The 22805-nt window shown below is 44.4% G+C and overlaps 1 protein-coding gene across 1 annotated transcript; it reads left to right on the top strand.

The window, feature by feature from the left end:
* Positions 1 to 13820: 13820 nt before the first annotated feature.
* LOC117060191 (cytochrome c oxidase subunit 6B1-like) lies at positions 13821 to 14297 on the top strand. The gene has a single exon (XM_033172364.1). It carries the CDS (start codon positions 13900 to 13902, stop codon positions 14113 to 14115), a length of 216 nt encoding a protein of 71 aa, XP_033028255.1. The 5' UTR covers positions 13821 to 13899; the 3' UTR covers positions 14116 to 14297.
* The last annotated feature ends 8508 nt before the right edge of the window (positions 14298 to 22805 follow it).

The raw sequence follows: 22805 nt of genomic DNA, 5'->3' as shown, positions 1-22805 counted from the left end.
TTACCACTACTGAAGGCAAATGAGCATAATGGTCACAAATCAAATACATTCAAGATTGGCCATGTCCATAAGAAATCCAGTTGCAGCAGACTTACCGGTAACTCAAACTTACAACAAGACTAAACCTTAACACTATCTATGTACAGAACACCACACCAGAAGGAAAAGAGATGAAAAGAAAAAGTGTGAAACCCAGGCTCTTTCTGTCCCTACTATTATAGTCAGCATGACCTTGACAGAAAGAGATAACAGAACCAGTTTAAACCAGCTGTACTCAGCTTCTCTGAAGGAATAACCCAAACTTCATGAAGTTTCTTTCACATGGAGAAGCTTCCAGAATCCTTTTGTTTTTTTTTGTTTTTTTGTTTTTACAGAATTTATTAGCATTTTCATAATATAACACAAACCCAACCCCACACCAACAGATACAAAAACAAATACAAATACACATAATGTCAGGATTCTTCTTCTTATTTATATACCTTACAAAAAAAATTTCTAGTTCTAAATCTTGACGTTTGACTTCCCCCGCCTATTCACCTTCGGTTTTAAATCAATATACTATTTCCTTAACAACTTTTCTCTATAAAAAATTTTAACTTTACTTAAAGAAAGAAAAGAACACATACTTATCTTAATCTTTGCATTATAACCTAAATCATAACCAAATATTCTTATAGCTAAACTTATTTCTTCTATCCTTTATCATGCTGCTTTTAACTTAAGATTCAATATCTCCTTACTTATTTAAAATAAACTTGTAATTAACAGACTTCACACTCCAATTTCAGATACCATGGCAGACCATTTGGATTATACATTTAGTACTTCAACCCACTCCCCCTCTGTCCATTGTCTTTTCCTGTCTTTCACCGGAACCAAATCTCCAATTGTCTTCCTCTGAGTGTCCACAGGTCCAGGCAACATCCACAACAAACCCCGCATCAAGCCTCAGGGTCTTCATCACCTCCATGGGCTCCTCCGTTTCTTTTTCTTCTTCTTCTTGTAGAAATCTTAATTCGATGTCCCTTGCCCCCGAGCTGCCACCTCGGAGTCTGGATATTGTAAATTTTCCCGTTCCAGGGCTGCCACCCCCAGAAATCGGCTCCTCCTCCTTTCGGAGTTGCCCAGCCATTTCAAACCATCCTTCCAGCGCCCCTCCCAGCTCTTTGCCAAGGTTTGATTCCATTGTGTAAAACTTTTGAAAAGCCTCCTCTGTGGAAAGTAAGTCCTTTTTATTTATAATTCCACTCAAAACTTGTAGTTTTCGATTAAGCAGTTCCAGCTGCAAGACAGTGAGCATTTCCTCATCCTTTAAACCATAGTTCAATACCAGTGCGAGCACAAAGTCCAGCATTTTAGGAGAGAGGGTGAGTATCAGATTTCAGTTCCTGTCTCTTCCTTCCTTTGTTTCAGTTTTTTCCCACGACAAACCAAGTCGTCGCCATTTCTCCGAAGCCGGAGTATAAAGACCAAAACTTCAAGTGGAGATATTTTTTCCCCAGTTAACCCCCGAAGGGAAATCTCAACAGTCTCAGTTTTCAAATTCCAAATACTTTCTATTGATTGTTGTAGCAGCAGTCACTTAAAGAGTTAATTTCTTTCACCACCCGAAGGGAGGGAGGCGGGCTGCCTTTCTTCTTTCCCCCAGATCGTTCCAGGAATACAAAGAGTCAATCAATTACTCACAGCCTCTGGGTTCTTATCAGCTCCTTAAAGACAGGTAGAACTTAGACGCTCATCACAGGCTTTGTCGCCGCATTTACATCCCGGTTGGGGCATGTCCCCTATAGCCCGGCTCCGTCGTCCCTTCACCCCCACTCCCCCTTTACAGGGGGAGCGGGGGAAGGGTTCGGAGCCACAACGGGCACAGCCGGGGAGCCCAGGGTGCGGGACGCTCTTCCCGCACCCCAACCGGAGCCCCGCTATGCGGCTGCAGGGCTCCTAACCCCCGGGATGAACTGGGTGCTTCGCAGCCGAAGCATCCCACGACCACCCATAATGGCGTCAGCCGCCGGAAGTCCCTTCCAGAATCCTTTTGAATTAAGTAGAATAGGAAAGATCTCTACACATCAGATCAAGACTTTCTGCACCGAGAAATGCAAACTGACAGAGTATTCAGTCATGATGGGTTGCTGTACCCTGCCCTGGCTCCCATGCAGATGAAGAGCAGGTTGTGTATACATATTTTAATGTATATCTAAGCTCACCTCCCTGAATTGCATTAGGATAATCAGCAACAAAACTTGGATTGCTCAAGTCAATTCAGATCAAATAAAAGCCACTTATGCCCAGCCCCAGAGTTGTCCACAACTGGACCTAACGGTCAGGGGTACCTTTACCTTCACTTTTATGCCCCTGAGTGGGGACCTGATAAGTTCCAACCCCCACCTCTCTATGAGCCTCAAGTCCTCCATGACCTGTGAACCCTCTTCCCCCACCTCTCATGATCCTCCAAGAATGCCAGTTCTACAGCAGGTGCCAGGGGAGGAGGGAGAGAGCCGCAGCATGGGGAAAGAGAGATAGAGCCACTCCCTGATGTCCATCACTGGCACCAGCAGACAACTCACAGCTTAAGGAACCCATAGTGGCCAAGGAAGCATTTGAACCAGTTCCCTGGCTTGAGGCTCCTAATTCCATTACCTGGTTGGATAGCTCTCCTTCTGTCTCCTGAACATCTCCTTGTACCTTCACTTCTGAGCCTGCTAGTCAGAGGGCCTATCGGAGATGGGGCATCTGAGCGTTGCATAGAGTGGGGTGAGTTCTTACGGAGTTCAGAATAAAATTGGAGGTATACTCAGGTCATACTTGAAAAGAGCATTTCAAATTGCCGAGTTCCATATTATGAGCCCTGTGGCTGATGAATAATTTTCAGCAGTATTTATGTTGGCTGCCACAGAAGGGAAATTGCCCTATTAACAGAATCTTGCACTATGAAATTGCAAGCACCATCCCAACTTCCCCAAGCATTTATAATTCTGAGAAAGGGGACTTTATCTAGCAAATGTTCGAGACACTTGGCTGGATCCTGGGAAGCTTCCTGATTTTGGTTCCCTGTGTGGAATATGATTGACTTGGCAGGGACTTATTCCTAAAGCGAGAGAGGGGTGGGGTCCTGGGGCTTGTTCTTTCCTGGAAGACGCACTCTCCGGCCTAAGAACAGAGGGTCCATCTAGTCAGAGGAATATGTCTTAATCTGAGAGCTTATTCACACATACCATATATACTTGAGTATAAGCCTAGTTTTTCAGCACATTTTTTGTGCTGAAAAAGCTGCCCTCGGCTTATACTCGAGTGAGGCGGGTGGTGGGGGTGGCGAGAAAGAAGCCCTTTCTCTCCGCTCGTGCCACCACCCGCTCTCCCCAGTCAACCATTCCTTAAGAAGTGTACAAGAACGGCGGTTCTTTACTCTCCCTAGGCAGCTTGTTCCATTCCTGAACTGCTCGCATAAATGCAAACTTGGCAAAGGAAGAAGAGGAAGGAGCAGCCCAAAGGGTTGCTTTCGGGCTGCTCGTTCCCCCTCCTCCTCCACAGCGGCAAATGTGAACCGGCTTATACTCGAGTCAATAAGCTTTCCCGGGTTTTTGTAGGAAAATTAGGTGCCTCGGTTTATATTCGGGTCGGCTTATACTCGGGTATATACGGTACCTTTCCTCTGCTTTTTCCAGGCATGGTCTGCAGTTTATAGCTTTGTGTCCGAGTGTCCCCCATTTTTTTGCTCCGAAGCTTTCCCCATGAAAACTCACTCTTTAAAGCTCAATCAGAGCGAACATCAATCCATGGAAAACTTGAATTGATGTTTTCACTGATCCAGCTTTAAAGAGCTGGATTTCACAGGAAAAGCTTAGAGGAAGGAAGGAAGGAAGGAGCTCAGACATGTAGCATTACAGCATGGACATATGCCTGGGAAAAAACAGGGCAAAAGATGTGGATGAGCCACACCACTGGTCCATAAAGCTTAGCATTACTTCTGCATTGAGTGGTGGTGGTTCTCTGGGCCTTGGAGATTGGGGTCTCTCCCAGCCCTACCAAGAGATGCTTCCAGGAATTGAATCTGCAACCTTCTGCATGCAAGCACATTCTTTTCCACTGAACAGCAGCCTTTCCCCTAGTCAGGCATCTCATTTCCCGCAGCCCTAATGCACACCATATGCAACACATTGTGATTTTTCATACCGTATGAAATTATTCCCACAGTCGTGTCATTTGCACGAGAGAGTCCCCCGTTAGTATATGGGCTCAATTCATTTCCACCTGACAACCAGTGGAAAATGGCTTGCTGGCTCCAGGAGGTGCATAAAAGAGGCTCGATATTTTCAGACCTTGATAAACCTTTCCTCCCAACACTGTTTTTTGGCTAATTAACTGCCTTGGGTAGCTTGGAACTGATCCTGCTTTTTGGATTCTGCCACTTCCTTTCCATTGCACGCAAACTCTCAATTATTTCCCAGTGTCTAAACACTGTCCCTTTTCCAACAGGCTAAATTGCTTTGCCAGTGGCTCTTTGGATCTGTGTGGAAAGGGGGATGGAGACAGGCAGAGCCGGTCAGCATAATATACTACTCTACTCTGTCGCCACTGCGTCTGCGTAATTGTCTCCTACATTTATGATCTGGCTTGAACTGCGGCAATGTGAACACATTTTTCCCCTGTCCCAGACACTGTGTAATTGAATTGGATGGCAAGCTGCAAAAAAAGGGGGGGAAGTGGAGAGAGGAAGAGAGGGGAGAAGCGGCGGCAAATTATAGCTGATTTTAAGGCCTCAACTGGGAGGGGGAGCTGGTGCATTAATACCCAGCACGCCCCATTGTTATAGTTTTACTGTCAAGCTAAGTTTAGCAACAAAAGACTTGGCTTTCCAGCTCTTTGCATTGTTGTTCCTTTCTACAGGGGTTGACCATTACTTATTGATGCCATGCCATCCACATGCGTGACACTTGGCAGAATAACAAATGCAAAAAGAGAAGCTTATCAGCTCCATTGGCGCAGCAGGGGAGATGACAGAAGAAATAAGAGGAGCATGTATGGTGGATCAGGTCAGGAGGGCCCATCTAACTTCAGCACTCTGGGCTGGTTCACACTTCTGCTTGTCTACTGCTTGATCCACACTTTCCAGGTGTCAGTTCGATTGCTTTTCGCCTTGCCCCACTCCTTCCCCAGGGACAACCCACTCTTTAGTGCTAAATTGGAACAAACATCAATCCGGAGAAAATTCAAATTTCTTTTTGCTCCCATTGAGCACTAAATAGTGGTTTTCCCTGGGGGAAAGCAGTGCGACAAGGGGAGATGTATTCAAGGGGATGCCACCTTCAACAGTGAAGAGAAAAAATGGTGTTGAAATAGCTTTTCCTGTTCCTTATGGTCCTCCAGACCACCTCACTGCTAGAAGAGTTTCAGTCACCTCTTCCATTGGACTGAGTACGGAAGCCCAAAGGAGTCAATCTCTGGAATGAACTAGCCCTTTCATTTTTTTTTTAATAAGAATTTATTGGCATTTTCATAACAAAACATAAACCCACACCCACACCTACATATATAAATCAAATACAAACACAAATACAATTCTTCTTGTTTACACACTTAAGAAAATATTCTAGTTCCAAATCTTGACAATTGACTTCCCCCACCCTCTCTCCTTCGGTTTTATATCCATATTCTACTTTAATAACTCCCTTTCTCTAAAAATTTTATTCACTTAATAAAATTCAAACCTTAAACAACAATCTTAATAACAATTCTTTGGATCTTAACAAATTATTCTTATATTAAATCTAAACTATTCTTCTTCCCTTAAACTGCTGCTAATATCAAAAAATTTCAAAATATCCCTTTTCTTATTAAAAGTTAAAATAAAGCTTAATGTCTTAACCCTCCGATTTCAGATTACCATAACAGAGCATTTATATTTTATACTTGATAGAGTTCACCCTATCCCCCCTCTATCCAATGTCCTTCTCCATCTTTCACCGGAACCGCTCCTCAGATTGTCCTCTTTTCTTATACGCCCGCAGAACCAGACACAGAACCAGACACCGTCCCCAACAGTCCTTGCATCGAGCATCAGGATACACTGTTCATCTTCTCTCGGCTTCTCCCATTCAATGCTGCATTCTTCTATTTGTAAATATCTTAATTTCTTGACCATCGCTCCCGAGCTCACACCTCGGGGGCTGGATATAACATTCCTCGCTTCTTTTTCCGGGGATCGCCATGCCAACTCGCTCAATTTTCCAATCAACTCCCTCAGCTCTTTGCCCAGACTTTCTTCCATAGTATCGAGTATCTGGAAGGTCTCCTCTGTGGGAAATAGATTTTTCTTCAAATCCCCACTCAAAACCTTCAATTTCTGATTAATCAGTTCCAGTTTCAGTATAATAATCCTTTCTTCATCAGTTAGTCCAGAGTCCAAAACAGTTTCAAAAACAAAGCCCAACATGGTGAGGACGGGCATAGGTATCAAATTTCAGTTTCTATTTCAATGTTATTCATCATGTAGCAGTAATTTTCCACTTCGGTTCAGAGTCTTCGCAGCCATTTTCTCTGAAACCGGGGCGCAAAGACCAAAACTTTCAAATGGAATATTTTCCATCCTCTTCCTCCCCCAAGGGAGATCTGTAAAGTCTCACTCCTTAAAAAGTCTTAACAATATATCCATCCAATAGCAACAGTATCACAATCTGTTATTTCTCTTGCCTCCGAAGGGAGACAGGCAGACTTCCTTTATCTACAGCCTCCAGGGTCGTTAAGTCGTTAAGTCTTTAAACTCAGCAGTTAATCCAATCAAGTACTTACGACCTCCTGCTTCTTTCCCTTTCATCTCTCAGGGTGAACATCGCTCACCACGGCCAGTTCTCGCCGCTTTTCCGCCCGGTTGGGGCATTTCCCCTAATGGCCCGGCTCCGCGTTCCCTTCACCCCCACTCCCCCTTTACAGGGGGAGCGAGGGAAGGGTGCGTAGCCTAGCGGGCCCGCCGGGGAGCCCGAGGCACGGGACGCTCTTCCCAGCCTCACCGGAGCCCCGCGTAGCGGTGGCGGGGCTCCAACCCCCGGGCTGGACTGAGTGGCCTCACAGCCGAGGCAACCCAGCGACCGCCCGCGATGGCGACCTCGCCGGAAGTCTGAACTAGCCCTTTCAGCCCAACAGCTGGATGTTACTCCCCCTGTGGCTCTCTCACCAGATGTTTCTGGCAGGGCTGTGTGCTGAGTCCCTAATTCCCTCTCTGGCCCCAATCAGTCTACCACTAGATGGTTTTGTTTGAAAATATTGAAACCAAGAAGACAAAAACTTCAAGAAAGAATGGGGGGAAATCTATAATTTATTTAGGAGACCACTGTAAGCAGACGAAATCATTAGCAGGATTTTAACCTCACTTGTAATGTAACAAATACTATGGATAATTTGGATAGATACAAAATACAGATTATGAAATAATATGCAGTTGGAAATGTTGAGAATAGGAACCATGGAGGGGATGGAGGGAAGTCTCTAGATTCAGAGAAATCTCTTTATATGGATACGTATTTGGTATTGTAATAAATTTATTCCAAATCCCTCTTGGAATCCACTTCTCTCTTCAATCACACCACATTGATACTTTCCCACTCTTCCCAGCATGGAAGTAGGGCTTCGTTTTTTCTTTGCTCTCTCCCTCCTAACATCATGAAACTTCTCCAGTGGGAAGTGAACTTGCCAGGTTCTTCAATTCATCAAGTTTGCTACCAGAAGTATTTCAATAATTATCTTGCAGTGCAGGCAAAGACCAGCAGCTGGGAGCCCTGAATTACAGCCAACATGAGGCCCCTGATAATGCCCGGCAGCCCTGTTCCTCTTCTGTGCAATGCTGCAAATGGAGACAGGAGGGAAATTAGGTTTGTTGTTGTATTGGTTCCCTGTGGCTCCTCTCTCTGATGTTAGAAGTTAACATTAATTTTCAGGGAGCCCATTTTCTTCTTCTCTTCTGGCCTGTTGGCATGTTAATGGGATTACAAGAACTGTCTCCAAAGTACAACTGGTGGCAATTTTGTCCTCCAGATTCAAAGAGAAATTTGTATGTTAGCATTTGACGATCTACAAAGGACCTCTCTTGCCATTGTCCTTCTAACTCCCTTAACTGGATTCTGCACTGATATTTATCCAAATAATGTCAGCAATGACAAACAACTATTTTGCAATGGTGGCTTGGTTTTGGAGTGATTTGCCTCTAGATGTATGACTGGCACCAACTCTGATGAGTCCTTGGCAACTTACCTTTTCTAACAGGTCTTCATGAGGGTGTACTTACCCGGCTGGGATTGGATGTTTGGGCTGTTGATTGTGATCAGGCCCACATCCGTGGTGGCTGTTGCCCCATGAACAGTGCCGGATTTAGGTTTGATGAGGCCCAAAGCTACTGAAGGTAATGGGGCCCTTTATATGTCCAGCTGTCCTTTGTCAACAACAAATTGTCACTGTTTTTTGTGTTGAATATATGATATATGGCAGGTGTGGCCAACTCCCAAGAAACTGCGATCTACTCACAGAGTTAAAGACTGGCAATGATCTACCCATTTTTGGGGGTTCAGGTCAAAGTTGTTGAGTTTTTTTAGGGAAGAGGGAAGGCCCGTTTGGGGGGGGGGTGAAGGGCCAAAATGTTGAGCTTTTTTTAAAGGAAGACAAAGTCAGCTACCAGTGATCTACCATGACATTCAGTGATCTGCCAGTGGATCATGATCTACCTGTTGGATGTGCCTGGACTAAGGGTATGAATCTTATGCCTACTGATTGATTTCATGTAATACATAATTTTTTTATCCCATTATGGCTTTAGATACCTATTAGGTCCATAAATTACCATATAATACAGTGTTTGGCAGCAGCTCTCCAGGATTTCAGACAGGAATCTCTCTCCGCCCTACCTGGAAATGCTGCTGGAGATTGAACCAGGGCTTTGGCAGGATGTTGGGTGACTCCCTGTTTGAAATCAAAAGTGGAATTTTACAGCTGCATCAGAAGAGTTGAGAACAAAGAGAGAGACCTCCCCAGAGTAACTCCAAGTGAACAAAGGAGATCAGGAACAATTAATATGGACATAATATTTGATAATGGAATAAAGGAGCAATTGATGGGAATTAAGAAGAAAGGAGAACTTCATTTGCGAATTTACAAATCGCTATATGTGTTAATGTGAATTAAAGTTAATCATTGTAGCTGGGGTATACCTGTAAGGGATTTTATGAAGAATGGATTGTATTTGTTACAGGTAGGAGCCATAGTCAAAACAAAATAAAATAAAAAATTCCTTCCAGTAGCACCTTAGAGACCAACTAAGTTTGTTCTTGGTATGATCTTTCGTGTGCATGCACACGTCTCCAGATTATATTTGGTTTGAGCAACAGTTTGGAGGCAGAATTAAAGGGAATCAGACCCAGTACAGCACATGATTTTTATCTGAATTGGTGCTTTTATTTGGTATTAATATAATTTGGCACCAAGGGCTCATTTTTGGTGCACCTGGAAACGTGGCAATTGTACCGCCAAACGACACAAGGGGCAATTTGCAGGTGTTTGGCACCATTTTCGAGTGAATCAGTCGACATCGGAATTTTGGCAAAAAACGTGACCTGCGGGTCAGGGCGCCGAGGGTTCTCTCTCTCTCTCTCTCTCTCTCTTTTTTTTTACTATGTGGAAACGATGCATTTGCACATCTAAAACAGTGCCAAAGTCCTGCAAATTGCACCGACAAATGTTGCAGGAGGCAATTTGTAGGTGTTTGGCACCGTTTTAGATAAAATCAGACAACGTCAAATTTTGTCGAAAACTGCAACCTGAAGGAGAGGGTGTCGAGGGCTCATTTTTTGGCCTACCTGGAAATGCAGCAGTGCCAGATTTATGTATAGGCTAAGTAGAGCCTCTAAATCTAGGGGGCCTCACCAGCCCGCCTCCTCCCCAGGGGGCAGTCTCCCCTCTCCCAAAATTGCAAACTCAATACTTCATGCAAGGGCAGGGCAACTCAGGCCCAGCAACTATGAGACTCAGGGCTAGCCAGTGGAGCCCAATTTGAAGCATTGGGGCCCAACTTGAATTTTTTTGTAGGGCTCCAGTTCACAGCCAAAGTCTGCAAAATCTTAGAGATATAAATAAAATCCATCTAGATTGCCCTGGTGCGGGGGCCCCCTTAAGAGCGGCCTGCGGGGCCCAATTGGCCAAATTGCTGCAATTGCCTTAAGGCCAGCCCTGATGAGACTGTGCAGGGGTTGGACTGAAAAGCCCTGCCCCTTCTAGATCCCTGGTGTCACTATTCAGAGTACAAATTCAAGGACTTGTTATGGAAATAAAGGGGGGCACTTATTGTAAATCAGTTTTGTCACTTCTCCCCCCCCCCCAAACCCTGGGTTGATGAGCCCAACCACCTTTTATTCACAGTCACATAAGCACTACACTTCAGCATGGCCATAAACCTGCATGTATACACCCAATATGTACCAACAGAGATTTATGTTGCTGCTTTATGAATGAACACTGCATTTTATAAATGGACTCTGTATTTTGTGAATTACCTAAGAGCCACCAATAGGGAGCTCTAGAATCTGACAGCTAACCAATTGGGTACTACCAAACAGCCACCCCCTATTGCTGAAAGCAAGTAACCAGCAGGGAACACTTTAGCTCAGCCTTTGCACTGTTGACTGAACACCCCTGCTGTGCAGATAATGGAGAAAGTTCATAAATTGTATCCCTTCTGGCATCCTGGCCAATTCTGATACAGTGGTCCCCCGCTAGACGAAAATAATTCGTTCTGCGAGTATTTTCGTCTAGCGGTTTTTTCATCTAGCGACGTGGCAATGCAAACCGCGGTTTTCGCTAGACAAAAAAAAAAAATTCGTCTTGCGTGGCAGCCTTCCGCTAGACGAATGCCTTTGTCTAGCGAGGTTTTCGTCTAGCGAGGCATTCGTCTAGCGGTGCACCACTGTACGCTGGTGTAAACCCTGGTGCACCAGAAGCACAGAATAGCAGCAAATAAAATCTGCTCATACGTCAGCGACTGATAAGACTTGTCAACCAGTTATCCAAAGTCTTCCTAAATTATAAAGCTCCGAAATACAGGCCAAAAGAGAGCAGGTGTGTGAAGAGCGAGGCATACAATGGGCAACACCAGTGGAAAAAGTCCTGCTCCGTGTAACTCCTGCCCTGTCATTTGATAGAGTGCCCACTTGCCCTCCTTCTTGACATGGAATGCTCTCTATTGGAGTCTCCAGGTCCAGTACAAAGACCATAAGAAGGGAGAGCAAGGACCTTGAACTTCCCAACAGCTGTTAAGCAAGCAAGCAAGCACACAGGTCACCTTTGTCACAGTCAGGACGCCTATGTCCTGACCAGACCTGCACCCAATCTTGTTTTTGTACAATCTTGTTTGTCCTCAGTAACCAACATTATATTATCCTATCCCCCCCCCAGCCAGAATGGCCAATGATCAGGAATGATAGGAGCACCAACAAAGGGATGGCCACAGGTCCCCGTACCCCACCCCATTTTAAATTCTCATTCCTATAATGTTGTCTATAGCACTGTGAACATTATCTGAAGAAGTGTGCATGCACACGAAAGCTCATACCAGGAACAAACTCAGTTGGTCTCTAAGGTGCTACTAGAAAGAATTTTCGATTTTGTTTTGACTATGGCAGACCAACACGGCTACCCACCTGTAATTACAACTGTTTTGTAATTGGGCAGTAAATAACTTGCCTTGAAATATCACTTCCATATACAAGCAGAAAAGTTGTTTTCCTTCATTTGCAAGGAATCATACAAAACAAAGAAAAGTTCCAGGGTGGCAACAGAAAGCAAACTAAAAATGTTTTTGCAGTTCATCAAAACTATCCAGCAATATCAAGTTATAGGGAAACTGGTGCTATTAACAGTAATCCTTCTAGTTGGTTAATCAGTTCGGCAACTTTCATGCACATGATGTGTGATGCTAATTATTTTCCCCAAGAGTTAAATGATAACTAATCAGAGGCAGCTACAGGAGAGGTATGAGATTCAGGTGAGGGTTAGATGCCTTGTCAATCCTAGCAGGTATATAACAGGATGACCCGCCCTGCCCAGGCCTGTCCAGATCATTGCTGAATTTTGTTTATAGCACTCTTCCATTTTCTTCTAGTTGTGAGGGTTGCGGGTGGGGAGGGGTCTCACAAGTGGAGTAGCCTAGGGCCTCTCTTCATCTAAATCCAGCCCTGATTGCCCCCCTCCCCCCACCATTTTTATTGAATTGTAGCCACCCATAAACCTTGTCAAACCTTGGAAAGGGAGGAACTTCCTTTGGGGGGGGGAGCTAACAACAATGCAAAGGTCATCTCTCACCCCAACCCCATGAAGTCCTTAATTTGTAACTTTGCCTTTCGACACATGTGAGGCACTCGGTCCACAAGCATTTCAAATGGGCACCTGTGACATTTCAATGGCAAACCTTTAGAAATCTATTGCCTCACACTTTACAATCTAAACGTCTACCGGAATCAATAACCTCTGAATGGCAGGCAGCCCTTTGCCAGGCAATAATGTTGCAGTCTGGATTTTCTCTCTCCTTGTCAATTTCTCACTAAATAAACCTAATGGTCTCAGGACACAACACTGGCTTGACAAATTCAGTTTTTGTTCAAGCGTTAGCTTCTGAGATGCTGCCAGATAACTCCTTTAATGGCTGGCAAAGGTGACACAGTCTGGTGTGTGTGTGTGTGTGTGTGTGTGTGTATGCGTAAACACACCTACTGTTGTTTTGTTAAACAACAGCAAACCCACTGTCATCTGGAATCCAGCCTGCACTGATACATTTTAAAGGGAACAAATGTGTAAACTTTAAACTGTAACGGTTTAATTTAATAACCTGGATATTGGACCAAGTCCCAGGAAATGTGTAAAAGAGCCTTGGAAACCATAAGGCTACTTTGGGACTCTATACAAAAGGATTTTGGAGATCCTAGCAACTGGCATCTATTAAAGAGCTCAGCAAAAATCAATAGAGGAGACTTCAGTGCCAACAAGAATTTCATATTTCACAGAGTTGGGCAGCCAAGATTATAACCTTGGAATCTAACACTGCGTTTCCACTGGCACAATTTGTCATCGTTCTTTCTTTTCCCATTCTTTTCTCTTTCTTTTGTTCTTCTGTACTTTCACATGTTCCCCTCCTTGCACACACATAACATAACATAACAAAAATAAAATAAAACACAAACAAGGAGGGCATGGTGCGGGCATGAGAAAATATGTGTCAACCTCCCCTCAGTACATATGGAGTGAGGTGGCATGAAAAGGGTTTAGGGTGGTTTTTAAAGCTTAGACTCTCCCTCTCAGAATGCTTGAAAGGTCTGCTATTATCTCTATGTGGTAGCATTTATTGATAGCCAGCAGCAAGGTACAGTGGTACCTCGGTTTTCAAACAGCTTAGTTCACAAACAACTTGGAACCCGAAGGCTGCAAAACCGGAAGTAGGTGTTCTGGTTTTGGAACTTTTGGGGGGTACCTTCCAACACTATGATTCCATGAGTTATTTTGTTGTGTGTTGCATTAGTTTCATAGGCTGAAAGATGGGGGGTCTAAATTATATGTTAAATTTATCTCACAAACCAGAGCCCGCCTACCCATGAGGCAGGCTAAGGCAGCTTCCTCGGACAGTGGAACCACAAAGGTGGCACTCTCATGGGTGCCCTGCCCACCTTGCTGCCTCTGCTGCGCGCAAAGAGGCGGAGGAAGCAGTGGTGGCTAGATTCCGCTGAGATCCCAGTGAGATCCCCTGGGTCCTGCCATGGCCACTTCAAAGACATAGCCACACAACCCTGAGCCGCGGCCGGTCTCCGGGTGAAAGTCACTTTGAGGGAAGAGCCTTGAGTGCCGCTGCTGCCGTTGCTGAGAGAAGAGAACATGTCTGAAAGCATAAAGGAAAAGCTGGAAAATTACAAAACGGCTCCGTTTGACAGTCGGTTCCCCAATCAAAACCAAACCCGGAACTGCTGGCAGAATTATATTGATTTCCACCGCTGTGAGAAAGCCATGAAAGCCAAGGGAGGAGACCCTTATGTCTGCCAGTGGTACAAAAGAGTGTACACGTCCCTTTGCCCCGTTTCTTGGCTGGGATGAACGCATAGAAGAGGGGACTTTTCCTGGCAAGATCTGATTGTCTTGCCCCTGCCAGTTGCTCCCTTTCTCATGACAATGCTGTGCTGCTGAGGTCCCCCACACCAAAATGCAGTGACTGAAGGATAGTCTGAAATAATGCTTTTTCTTGGTCATGCTGACTTGAGCGTCCAACGTCATGTGACAGTGCCACACAACCCAGGGAAAGGAGCCTTTAGGGTGGTGGCACAGCAGTAATGGGGTAGCAGCTTCCCATGTCTCCTTGACACACACACAAGGCTGCAATCCTATATTCACTTAACTGACAATAATCCCTTTGAACCAAATGGTGCTGTGTCAGGTGTCAGAGGATCCAACCCCCCACGGTAGGTTGCCAGGAATGGATAAGACAAGGAAAGTTCTTACCAAGGCTTTTTATTCAATATTCACAGAGAGAGGCTTGGGAATGCAGCCTCTTGGAATAATGGTGTTGTCCCAAGTGACTCTCCACCCCATCTGTCTCTCCCATTATGTGTCATCACTATGGGTGTTGAGCTCTGCCTTCTGCCTTTGAGCTCTTTGCTCTCCTACTTTCAAGGTGCACTGGGTTCTGAGAGGGGGGTCTGGCATGCTTTCTAAAAACACTGAGTCTGTCAGCTGTCTCCCCCCTGGTGCTTCCTCCTCCTCCTCCTCCTCCTCTTACTCCTCTCCCATTATTTCCCAGCTTTGCCCCTCATCTGCCTCTGAGCTGTAACCTCCCTCAAGCCCCTGTTGTAATTCTGAACTGTCTTCTTCTTCTCTGGAAGGGTCAGGCTGGGAAGGGGGTCTCCACCATTCCTCCTCTACACAGTCCCTGACAGGCATGTAATATAGGACTGTGTAGCTTGCTTCTTCACCCCTGGCCCCTGGTGCAATTTGAACTTTACCAGTTCAAAGAATCCCCAGTTGGTCATTTGGCAAATCATGTTGGCTGCCATCTCTTGATTGCGCTTGCATACAGAATGACTTACTACGTGCCTGTGCTTTTTTTCCAGTCATATGTTTACATGTGTGTTTTAATTAATTTCTGTTCAGCAGGGTGCTGATTACTTTATGGATACAGTAGCATTTAATTGGCCCCTGCTAATAACATGGAGGGGTTCATCTTCCAGCATCATAGCTTTTATATGCCCGTTGTCTTTGCCCATGGAGTTTTCTTGGCAGGGATACTGGAGTGGCTTGCCAGTTCTTGCTCCAGGTGAAACTAAAATGAGTTTGACCAAACTGTGGGAGGCAGTGGAAGACAGCAGTGCCTGGCGTGCTCTGGTCCATGGGGTCACCAAGAGTCGGACACGACTAAATGACTAAACAACAACAACAAATAACATGGACCTGCTGCTTCCCTGAAAGGAATGTTTGGTCATCACAGCTTGGAGGAGTCACAGAAAGGAGGAAAAAATAAACCACAGGCAGGTCTTTCTTCTCCTTTTCTGTTTCCGTTTTAAAATAAGAGTAAACTGCAAAATGTGCTTGAATATTAATAAACACACCCTCTCCCCACACCTATCTCACATTCCTGACATCTGAACGGTTCAGCTGAATTAAACACGCAAAAGGAAAGTTAATAATGCAGTAGTTTAGGTGGGAAAATAATAAGTCTGATGTCTAGTTGCAAATAAGGAAAGACTGAATTAATTATTGCTATTAACATTCAAATTATTCTGCAATTTAAAAATGTGGGTTAACATGTGGAGAGCAAGGTATACGACACGAGTGAACTTGAAAATAGGATGGATAAATAAGCAAAAGTTTGCCAGCTCACCACTACCTTACTCACATTTTATGCAATTCAGCCTGAGCCGAAAAGAAACACTCAACATTTTTTGTGCATGGGGAATAGTTTTTCATCTGTGCAGGGAATAATTAAGTCTGGAACATGTTATCAAATTACCGTGTTACTCTTGCTACATCTCCCAAACAAGCAAAATATTATCGTTTTTGCTCCAGAGACCTTATGGGCTTCCAATGGAGCTGAATGTTGGAAGATTAAGGGCAGATTAAAGAAAAGACTTAATCACAAAGTGCCGAGTTAAATTATGGAATTCACTCTCACAAGAGGTAGTGATGGTCTCTAATTTGGATGACTCTAAAAGAGGAATGGAAAAATGCATGGCGCATAAGGCTATCAATGACTGCTAGCAATGGTGCCCATGTTCTACCTCTACTATTGGTGGGAACTACAAGTGGGTTGGGTGCTGTTGTGCTCAGGTCCTGCTTTGGGGCATCCCATAATAGGCATCTGGTTGGTCACTATGAGGACAAGATGCTGGACGAGATGAGCCATTGGCTTGATCCAGGAGGGCTCTTATTATGTATGATTGTTTAATCAGCACTGGTGGTATTGCATGGACATGGGTGGCACTGTGGTCTAAACCACTGAACCTCTTGGGCTTGCCAATTGGAAGGTTGGCAGTTCAAATCCCTGTGACAGGGTGAGCTCCCGTTGCTCTGTCCCAGGTCCTGGCAACCTAGCAGTTCGAAAGCACACCAGTGCAAGTAGATAAATAGGTACTGCTCTGGCGGGAAGGTAAATGGTCTTTTAGTGCACTCTGGTTTCCGCCACGGTGTTCTGTTGTGCCAGAAGCAGTTTAGTCATGCTGGCCACACGACCCAGAAAGCTGTCTGTGGATGAACGCTGGTTCCCTCGGCCTGAAAGTGAGATGAACACTGCAACCCCATAGTTGCCTTTGACTGGACGTAACCGTCCAGGGGTCCTTTACCTTTTGCATGGATATTCCATTCATAAGCAGTGTGTGTGTGTGTGTGTGTGTGTGAGAGAGAGAGAGAGAGAGAGGGGGGGGAGGTCATGGTCACTTCTCCGCACTTTGCGTGCATGCATATGCAAAAGAGGAAGAATGGAACAGCTTGGCAAAGGAGAAAGAAAAAACTGCACAGTTTTGCATGTAGCCAAAAAGAAGCAGGATTGAGGGTCTATGGAGAACAGGTTCTGTCCTGTTGTTTTGGGAACTGTCACTTCTGCCGACTGTAAATAAAGAAGTATTACGAACATGCCATGGAACTCCAATTCTTGCTCCTCACAAAGAAGGTGATCAATGAAACAGCCTCCCATTTAGGAAACCGGCAAGTCTCCCATTTAGGAAACCAAGCATTATGTTCTGTTTTCCAAGCCACCACACTCCTGGGTCATTGGCACTTGTTGTGTGAATTGGTGTCAACAATGCGCAGAGCTCTCCATATTGTCAACTAAGGAGTGGCTGATAGTACCTTCATAGGGTGTAACAGGGCAGGAGCTGTTCATCTCTCTCTCACACACATACAAACTCCCTGGCTACAATGCTTTTTATGGATACTGTTTTACAAATTAACCATGTAAAGCGAGAGTCTGCGAAAATCTATTTTGACCATGGACTGCGTTGCGTGTTCTGCATATTTCTGCTCTGGAATAAAACACAGAGATGAGCTCCTAAGACCTCCCATCCCCAGCCTTGAGAGGCTAAGCCGGTTTGGGCTTTATCAAACTTGTCATTTTCTGTTGCTCCTAAGCTGTTTAATCCATGCGCTTGATGCAAAAGCTCCCGCTAGGAGGAAGAAGTGTTTCTGGCAGTGGAACCCAGCCTGTCAGCTTCCACTACAGCCTGTCTTCTGCATTATGCTGTGAAATAGGAAATTATCCTTAATACGGTAGGGAAATCAAACGACTTAGGATGCCTATCAAAGCGTCTAATAGAGAAGAACATCTGCTTTGCTGGCTCTTTTTCTACTTTTCGTGTTTCAAACTCTTTTACATTTAAGGGATGACAAAGACAAGAAGCTCTGCTTCCCAGGAAACAATGAAGTGCGTCCCATAGGTGATCGCACCAACTGTCGGGGGACCACAACCAAGATAACAGGAAACGGTGTTGGAAAACTGATTTAGTGAATACAATGTCATTTCACCTTATCTGTTCCCTCTGCCTTACACTTCTCAGGGACAAGCAGCTAGGAAAGTTTCTACGGGACAGCCTGAAAGCAAAAGCCATGCCCCACTCCGGAAATTCACTTGCTTTCTCGTATGCGCAATCTTCTCTTGAAGATGGAGCCGTGCCCCCAAAAGTGTATAAATCACTTCATTAAAAATCTCATAATCTTTATTGCTAAGGGCCATTGCCAAGTTTTGCAATAGAAGAAGAAAAGATAGTAAGCCCCTAAATGGAAGACATTTCATTAACTGATTCAAACATGGAGAGTGGGGTGGGGTGGGGTGGGGGCAAATCTGCTGTCTCATTTGTACCATTAACTACTCATGAGTCGGGTTGAAGGAAGAATCCAGAAGGTTTATTTACTGCAATACAGTCATACCTCATGTTGCGTCCGCTTCATGTTGCATCTTTTCGCATTACGTCCCGCGGCAACCCAGAAATACCGGAACGGGTTACTTCCGGGTTTCGTTGCTCGTGCATGCGCAGAAGTGCCAAATCACGCTGCACGCCTGCACAGATGCAGCGCTTTGAGTTGCGGCCATTTCACGTTACAGATGGGCCTCCGGAACGGATCCCGTCCGTAACACGAGGTACCACTTTAAAGTGTTTCAGCGGGATCGCTCCACAAAGGCTGGAACCCCTCCCAAACACCGGGGGGGGGGCGTTACTTATAGGTTTCTTACACAAAGCTCTACAATTTCCTCCAATCATATGCATTCTCATTACCTCATTCAAAGAAGCATACAAGCTGTCATTAGCCAGAACCTATTTAGTTACATTTCATTTTAGTGTGCCTGAGCTTCTAGAATAAGCATATTCGTTGACATAGCTTTAATTCACTGTGCTTGTGTGGCCTTCATATAAATACATTTTGTTGCAGAAGCTATTGTGCTTTGTAGTGTGTGTGTGTGTGAGAGAGAGAGAGAGAGAGAACCTGCATGTATAGCTACTATGTATAGCCGTACATCTGAGGCAGTTAAGTCCATTGGTACGGTTATGACAGTTATTAGCAGTCTTTTTTTAAATATAATTTTTATTATTTTTTACACTATGCTACTACAATATAAAATAACATTTTCGTACATTTTCCACTTTGGCTTACAAAGCCATGACTTCCCTCAATCCCTCCACATGGCTTTCGGAATTATATCTTGATATTATACTTCTTTAATGTACCATTGCTTACATTATCATAAAATTCCTTCTTACTTTAACTACCATACTTACAATAATATTTCTACACATTAACTACAAAACTTCTTGAAATCCTATTAGCGTATTCAATTGTAAATTGTCTTTTAAATAGTTCGTAAACTTTAACCAGTCTTTGATGAATTTCTGGTCCCGCTGTTCCCGGATTCTTCCCGTCATTTTGTCCAGTTCTGCATATTCCGTCAATTTCGCTGTCCATTCTTCTTTCGTCGGTAATTCTTCTTGTTTCCATTTTTGTGCTAGAAGAATCCTAGCGACAGTTATTAGCAGTCTTAACAGTTAGAGCAGCAGGTATGTTCTGTTGTGCTGCTGTCTGCCTCACAGTTAGTCTGTACCCATATTTATCGTAGAGACAAGTCAGTGCAAGATGTATTAGCAGCATAAGTAACACCTATCTGTGTTGTCTATTTAATCTGCAGTTGTTTAGACCACAGCACCACCCACTTCCCTCTTGGGCTTGCCAATCAGCAGGTCGGCGGTTCGAATCCCTGTCATGGGGTGAGCCCTCATTGCTCTGTCCCAGCTCTTGCCAACCAACATTTTGAAAGCACACCAGTGCAAGTAGATAAATAGGTACGGCTGCGGCAGGAAGGTAAACGACGTTTCTGTGCATTCTGGTTTCCATCACAGTGATCTGTTGCACCAGAAGCAGTTTAGTCATGCTGGCCACATGACCCGGAAAGCTGTCTGTGGACAAATGCCAGCTCCCTTGGCCTAAAAGTGAGATATAATCACCTTTGACTGGTCTTAACCATCCAGGGGTTCTTTACCTTTTTTTTTTACCTTAATCTGCAAGTGCAAGTACACTAAGTAAAAGGTATCCGTTATTTGAACTTTAAAAGAGAATGCCTTGCACAGTTTTTATAGGAGGAAAGGGGAACTGATAGATTCCGCTGGGCTTTGGCAGTTGCTGGTGCAACAACTAATCTGGCTGATTTCTTAGTTCTTTGAGATGCCACAACTGGGCAGCTGCCATTCACTGCAGCCTCATCACCAGTATGATAGGAATCTGAGCCACATGGTGGCAGCGTCAAAAACAAGATTACCCTGATAGATGGACTTCTCTTGCAGCCTAATTCTCAGTTTCTGCTGGCTCCCTTTAGCAAGACCGAGGTCCCACTGTTAGCCTGAAACCAACCCTGTTGCCTTTGATCCTGTCTACAGAATCACAATCCACTACCCACAGCACAGCTTTTTTACAGTGTCAAGAGAGCAGAGGACACAGAGCTAGTGGGATAAGGGAAGACAGGAGACTGCTTTGCAATCACATTCTCTCCCTGTCTCCCTTAAGCATTTTTCACACGCTAAATGACTCAGAACCAAAACATTGATTAATCAGGTCCCGAGCCCAACCACCCATGTCTGTACTAATAAGCTGCAATGCAAATTCTCACCCAGGCCCAACACCCAAATACGATTCCGTCTGTGTTTTGTCACATTGACACAACTGGGCTTTTTTTTTTTTTACGTTACTGATGTTCTGTTTTTTCTTCCCTGGTAAGCAATGTGAGGAAAGCAAGAGAGGGAAGTGACAGGAATAGCAAGTGGGGTGTTGGAGGCAGCAGAGAGAAGAAAACAAGGGGGCAGATTGCTGAAGTTAGTGACAAAGTCACATTCCTACCTTGCTGCAAACCGGGTAATGTCAATTTCATGCCAGCTAAAAGGAGAACGGTTTTGCATTACCTTTCTCAGCCCTCCGAGACGGGATTTGTGAAAGCATCAACATCTCGCAGTTCCAAGTATTGTAAGTTTAGGAGATTTGAATATATATAGAAGGCATGGTGTCCCATTGCTAAATCAGCTCACCCAACCCCGGCTTGGAATTGATGGCACTTCCAAAATACCTTCTGCTAATGAAATGGGATGAAATGTTTTGTTCCTGATGCTGCTTATTGAATTACCTCTTTCCGCAGTACCCAAGATAACCAATCTGCATATGCATGCTTTCTTTGGTGTCACCTGGGAATTCATTGTGCAAACACTTTTAAGATTAATGGTTCAAAGCATGGGAGAGAGAGAAAACGATGATAACTCTCCCATACTGGGAGAAAGATTTGGTTCTTCCAGAAATTAGCACATAAACAAAAATAGCTTCTTCCTTCCTTCCTTCCTTCCTTCCTTCCTTCCTTTCTTTCTTTCTTTCTTTCTTTCTTTCTTTCTTTCTTTCTTTCTTTCAAAGGGGCTGCAGTCTGTCAAAAGTAGGGATGGGGGAGACATTCATTCCATTCCCATTTTACTGCAAAACACACACACACACACAATTTGTGAACCAATACACAAACCAAAATTCAGGTATCTTCTGAAATTCAAAATAAACAGTTTAATAGAATGTAAGATTAAGAAAATAAGAAACTGGGAGGAACCAAAATTGACAGGTTCATCTATCCTTAGGTAACAAAGACTGTCAAGAATCCCATTGCCAAGCTTTGGCTAGTACACAAACTGCACCCATTTCTGGAAAAGATGGGCCTTCAAAGCTCAGTGTCTGAATGCTCTTTTTCTTGCTCTGTAGCTTTCCCTGCACAAATCTGCTATTTGAAACTGAAGAGCAACAAATGGCAATTGGGGTTTCCCATGGATTGCCATTTGCTCCGATTTAGCTTTAAAGAGTGCGTTTTCATGTGAAAAGCTCCAGAGGAAGAAAAAGGGCCTCCGGACATAGATCTTTAAAGTGCAAACTGTCCCTGGAAAGCGCAGAGAAAAGGTAAGTGGGGATGAGCCCCTTCTTGTAACTGTCAAACACAAACAGCAAAGAGTCATTCCTTTGGAAAATGCTTCTCCATGACCGAGTCAACTTCACTGACTCCAGGTCCATTTAAGGGTGGAATTGAAAGTGTCTCTTATCACCCTTATGTAGGAATGTTAAAGTTTGTAGGAGAGGGTATACATATTGATTAAATATTATCCTTCCTTCACTCACGCTAGTGAGTCATGTAGCAGAGCAGATTCCCCTCAATACAGCAGGAAGCTAGTTTGCAGATTCGTTTGAATCTCTTTAGTTAAGCAATCCAGTCTGGCTTGATCAGACTAGATTATTCCTGTTGTCCCCTTTGATCCCTCTTAAAGAATAAAGACACAAGAGTCTTTCCTTAAAAGTAACAAGAAGTTTACTAAAATTCAGTTCACAGTATGATCTCTGAAGGCAGACTTTAGCTTGTTGTTACAGAACATAGTGTGAGTTCATCTCTTATGAGGATTGAGCCCATGTGCTGCTGGCTCAGAGCCAGCAGACAGCAAAAAACATTCAGAGAACAGCATCAAGAGAACAATATGGCTGCAGGAGCACAGCAGAGCATCAAGAGAGAGAGATGGCTGTGTGACTAGGGTCACACCCATCTCCCTGGTCACATGCAGGGAGAGGACGCTCCAGACCAGTAGAACAGGAAGTTATACTGACTGGAGTAACATCCCCCTGCTTGTGCCCTCTCTAGGGGAAAAAAGGAATGTTGTATTTGGCTGCTCCAATGGATTACATCCCACACCTTAAAGTCCTAAGTGGCTTAAGACCAAGATCGTTAAAGGGTTATCCCCCTGTATATGATT

The sequence above is a fragment of the Lacerta agilis genome, chromosome 15, assembly GCF_009819535.1.
Source record: "Lacerta agilis isolate rLacAgi1 chromosome 15, rLacAgi1.pri, whole genome shotgun sequence".
Taxonomy (NCBI): Eukaryota; Metazoa; Chordata; class Lepidosauria; order Squamata; family Lacertidae; genus Lacerta; species Lacerta agilis.
Note: the sequence above shows the minus strand (reverse complement) of the source record. Positions and strands in the feature narration are given on the sequence as shown.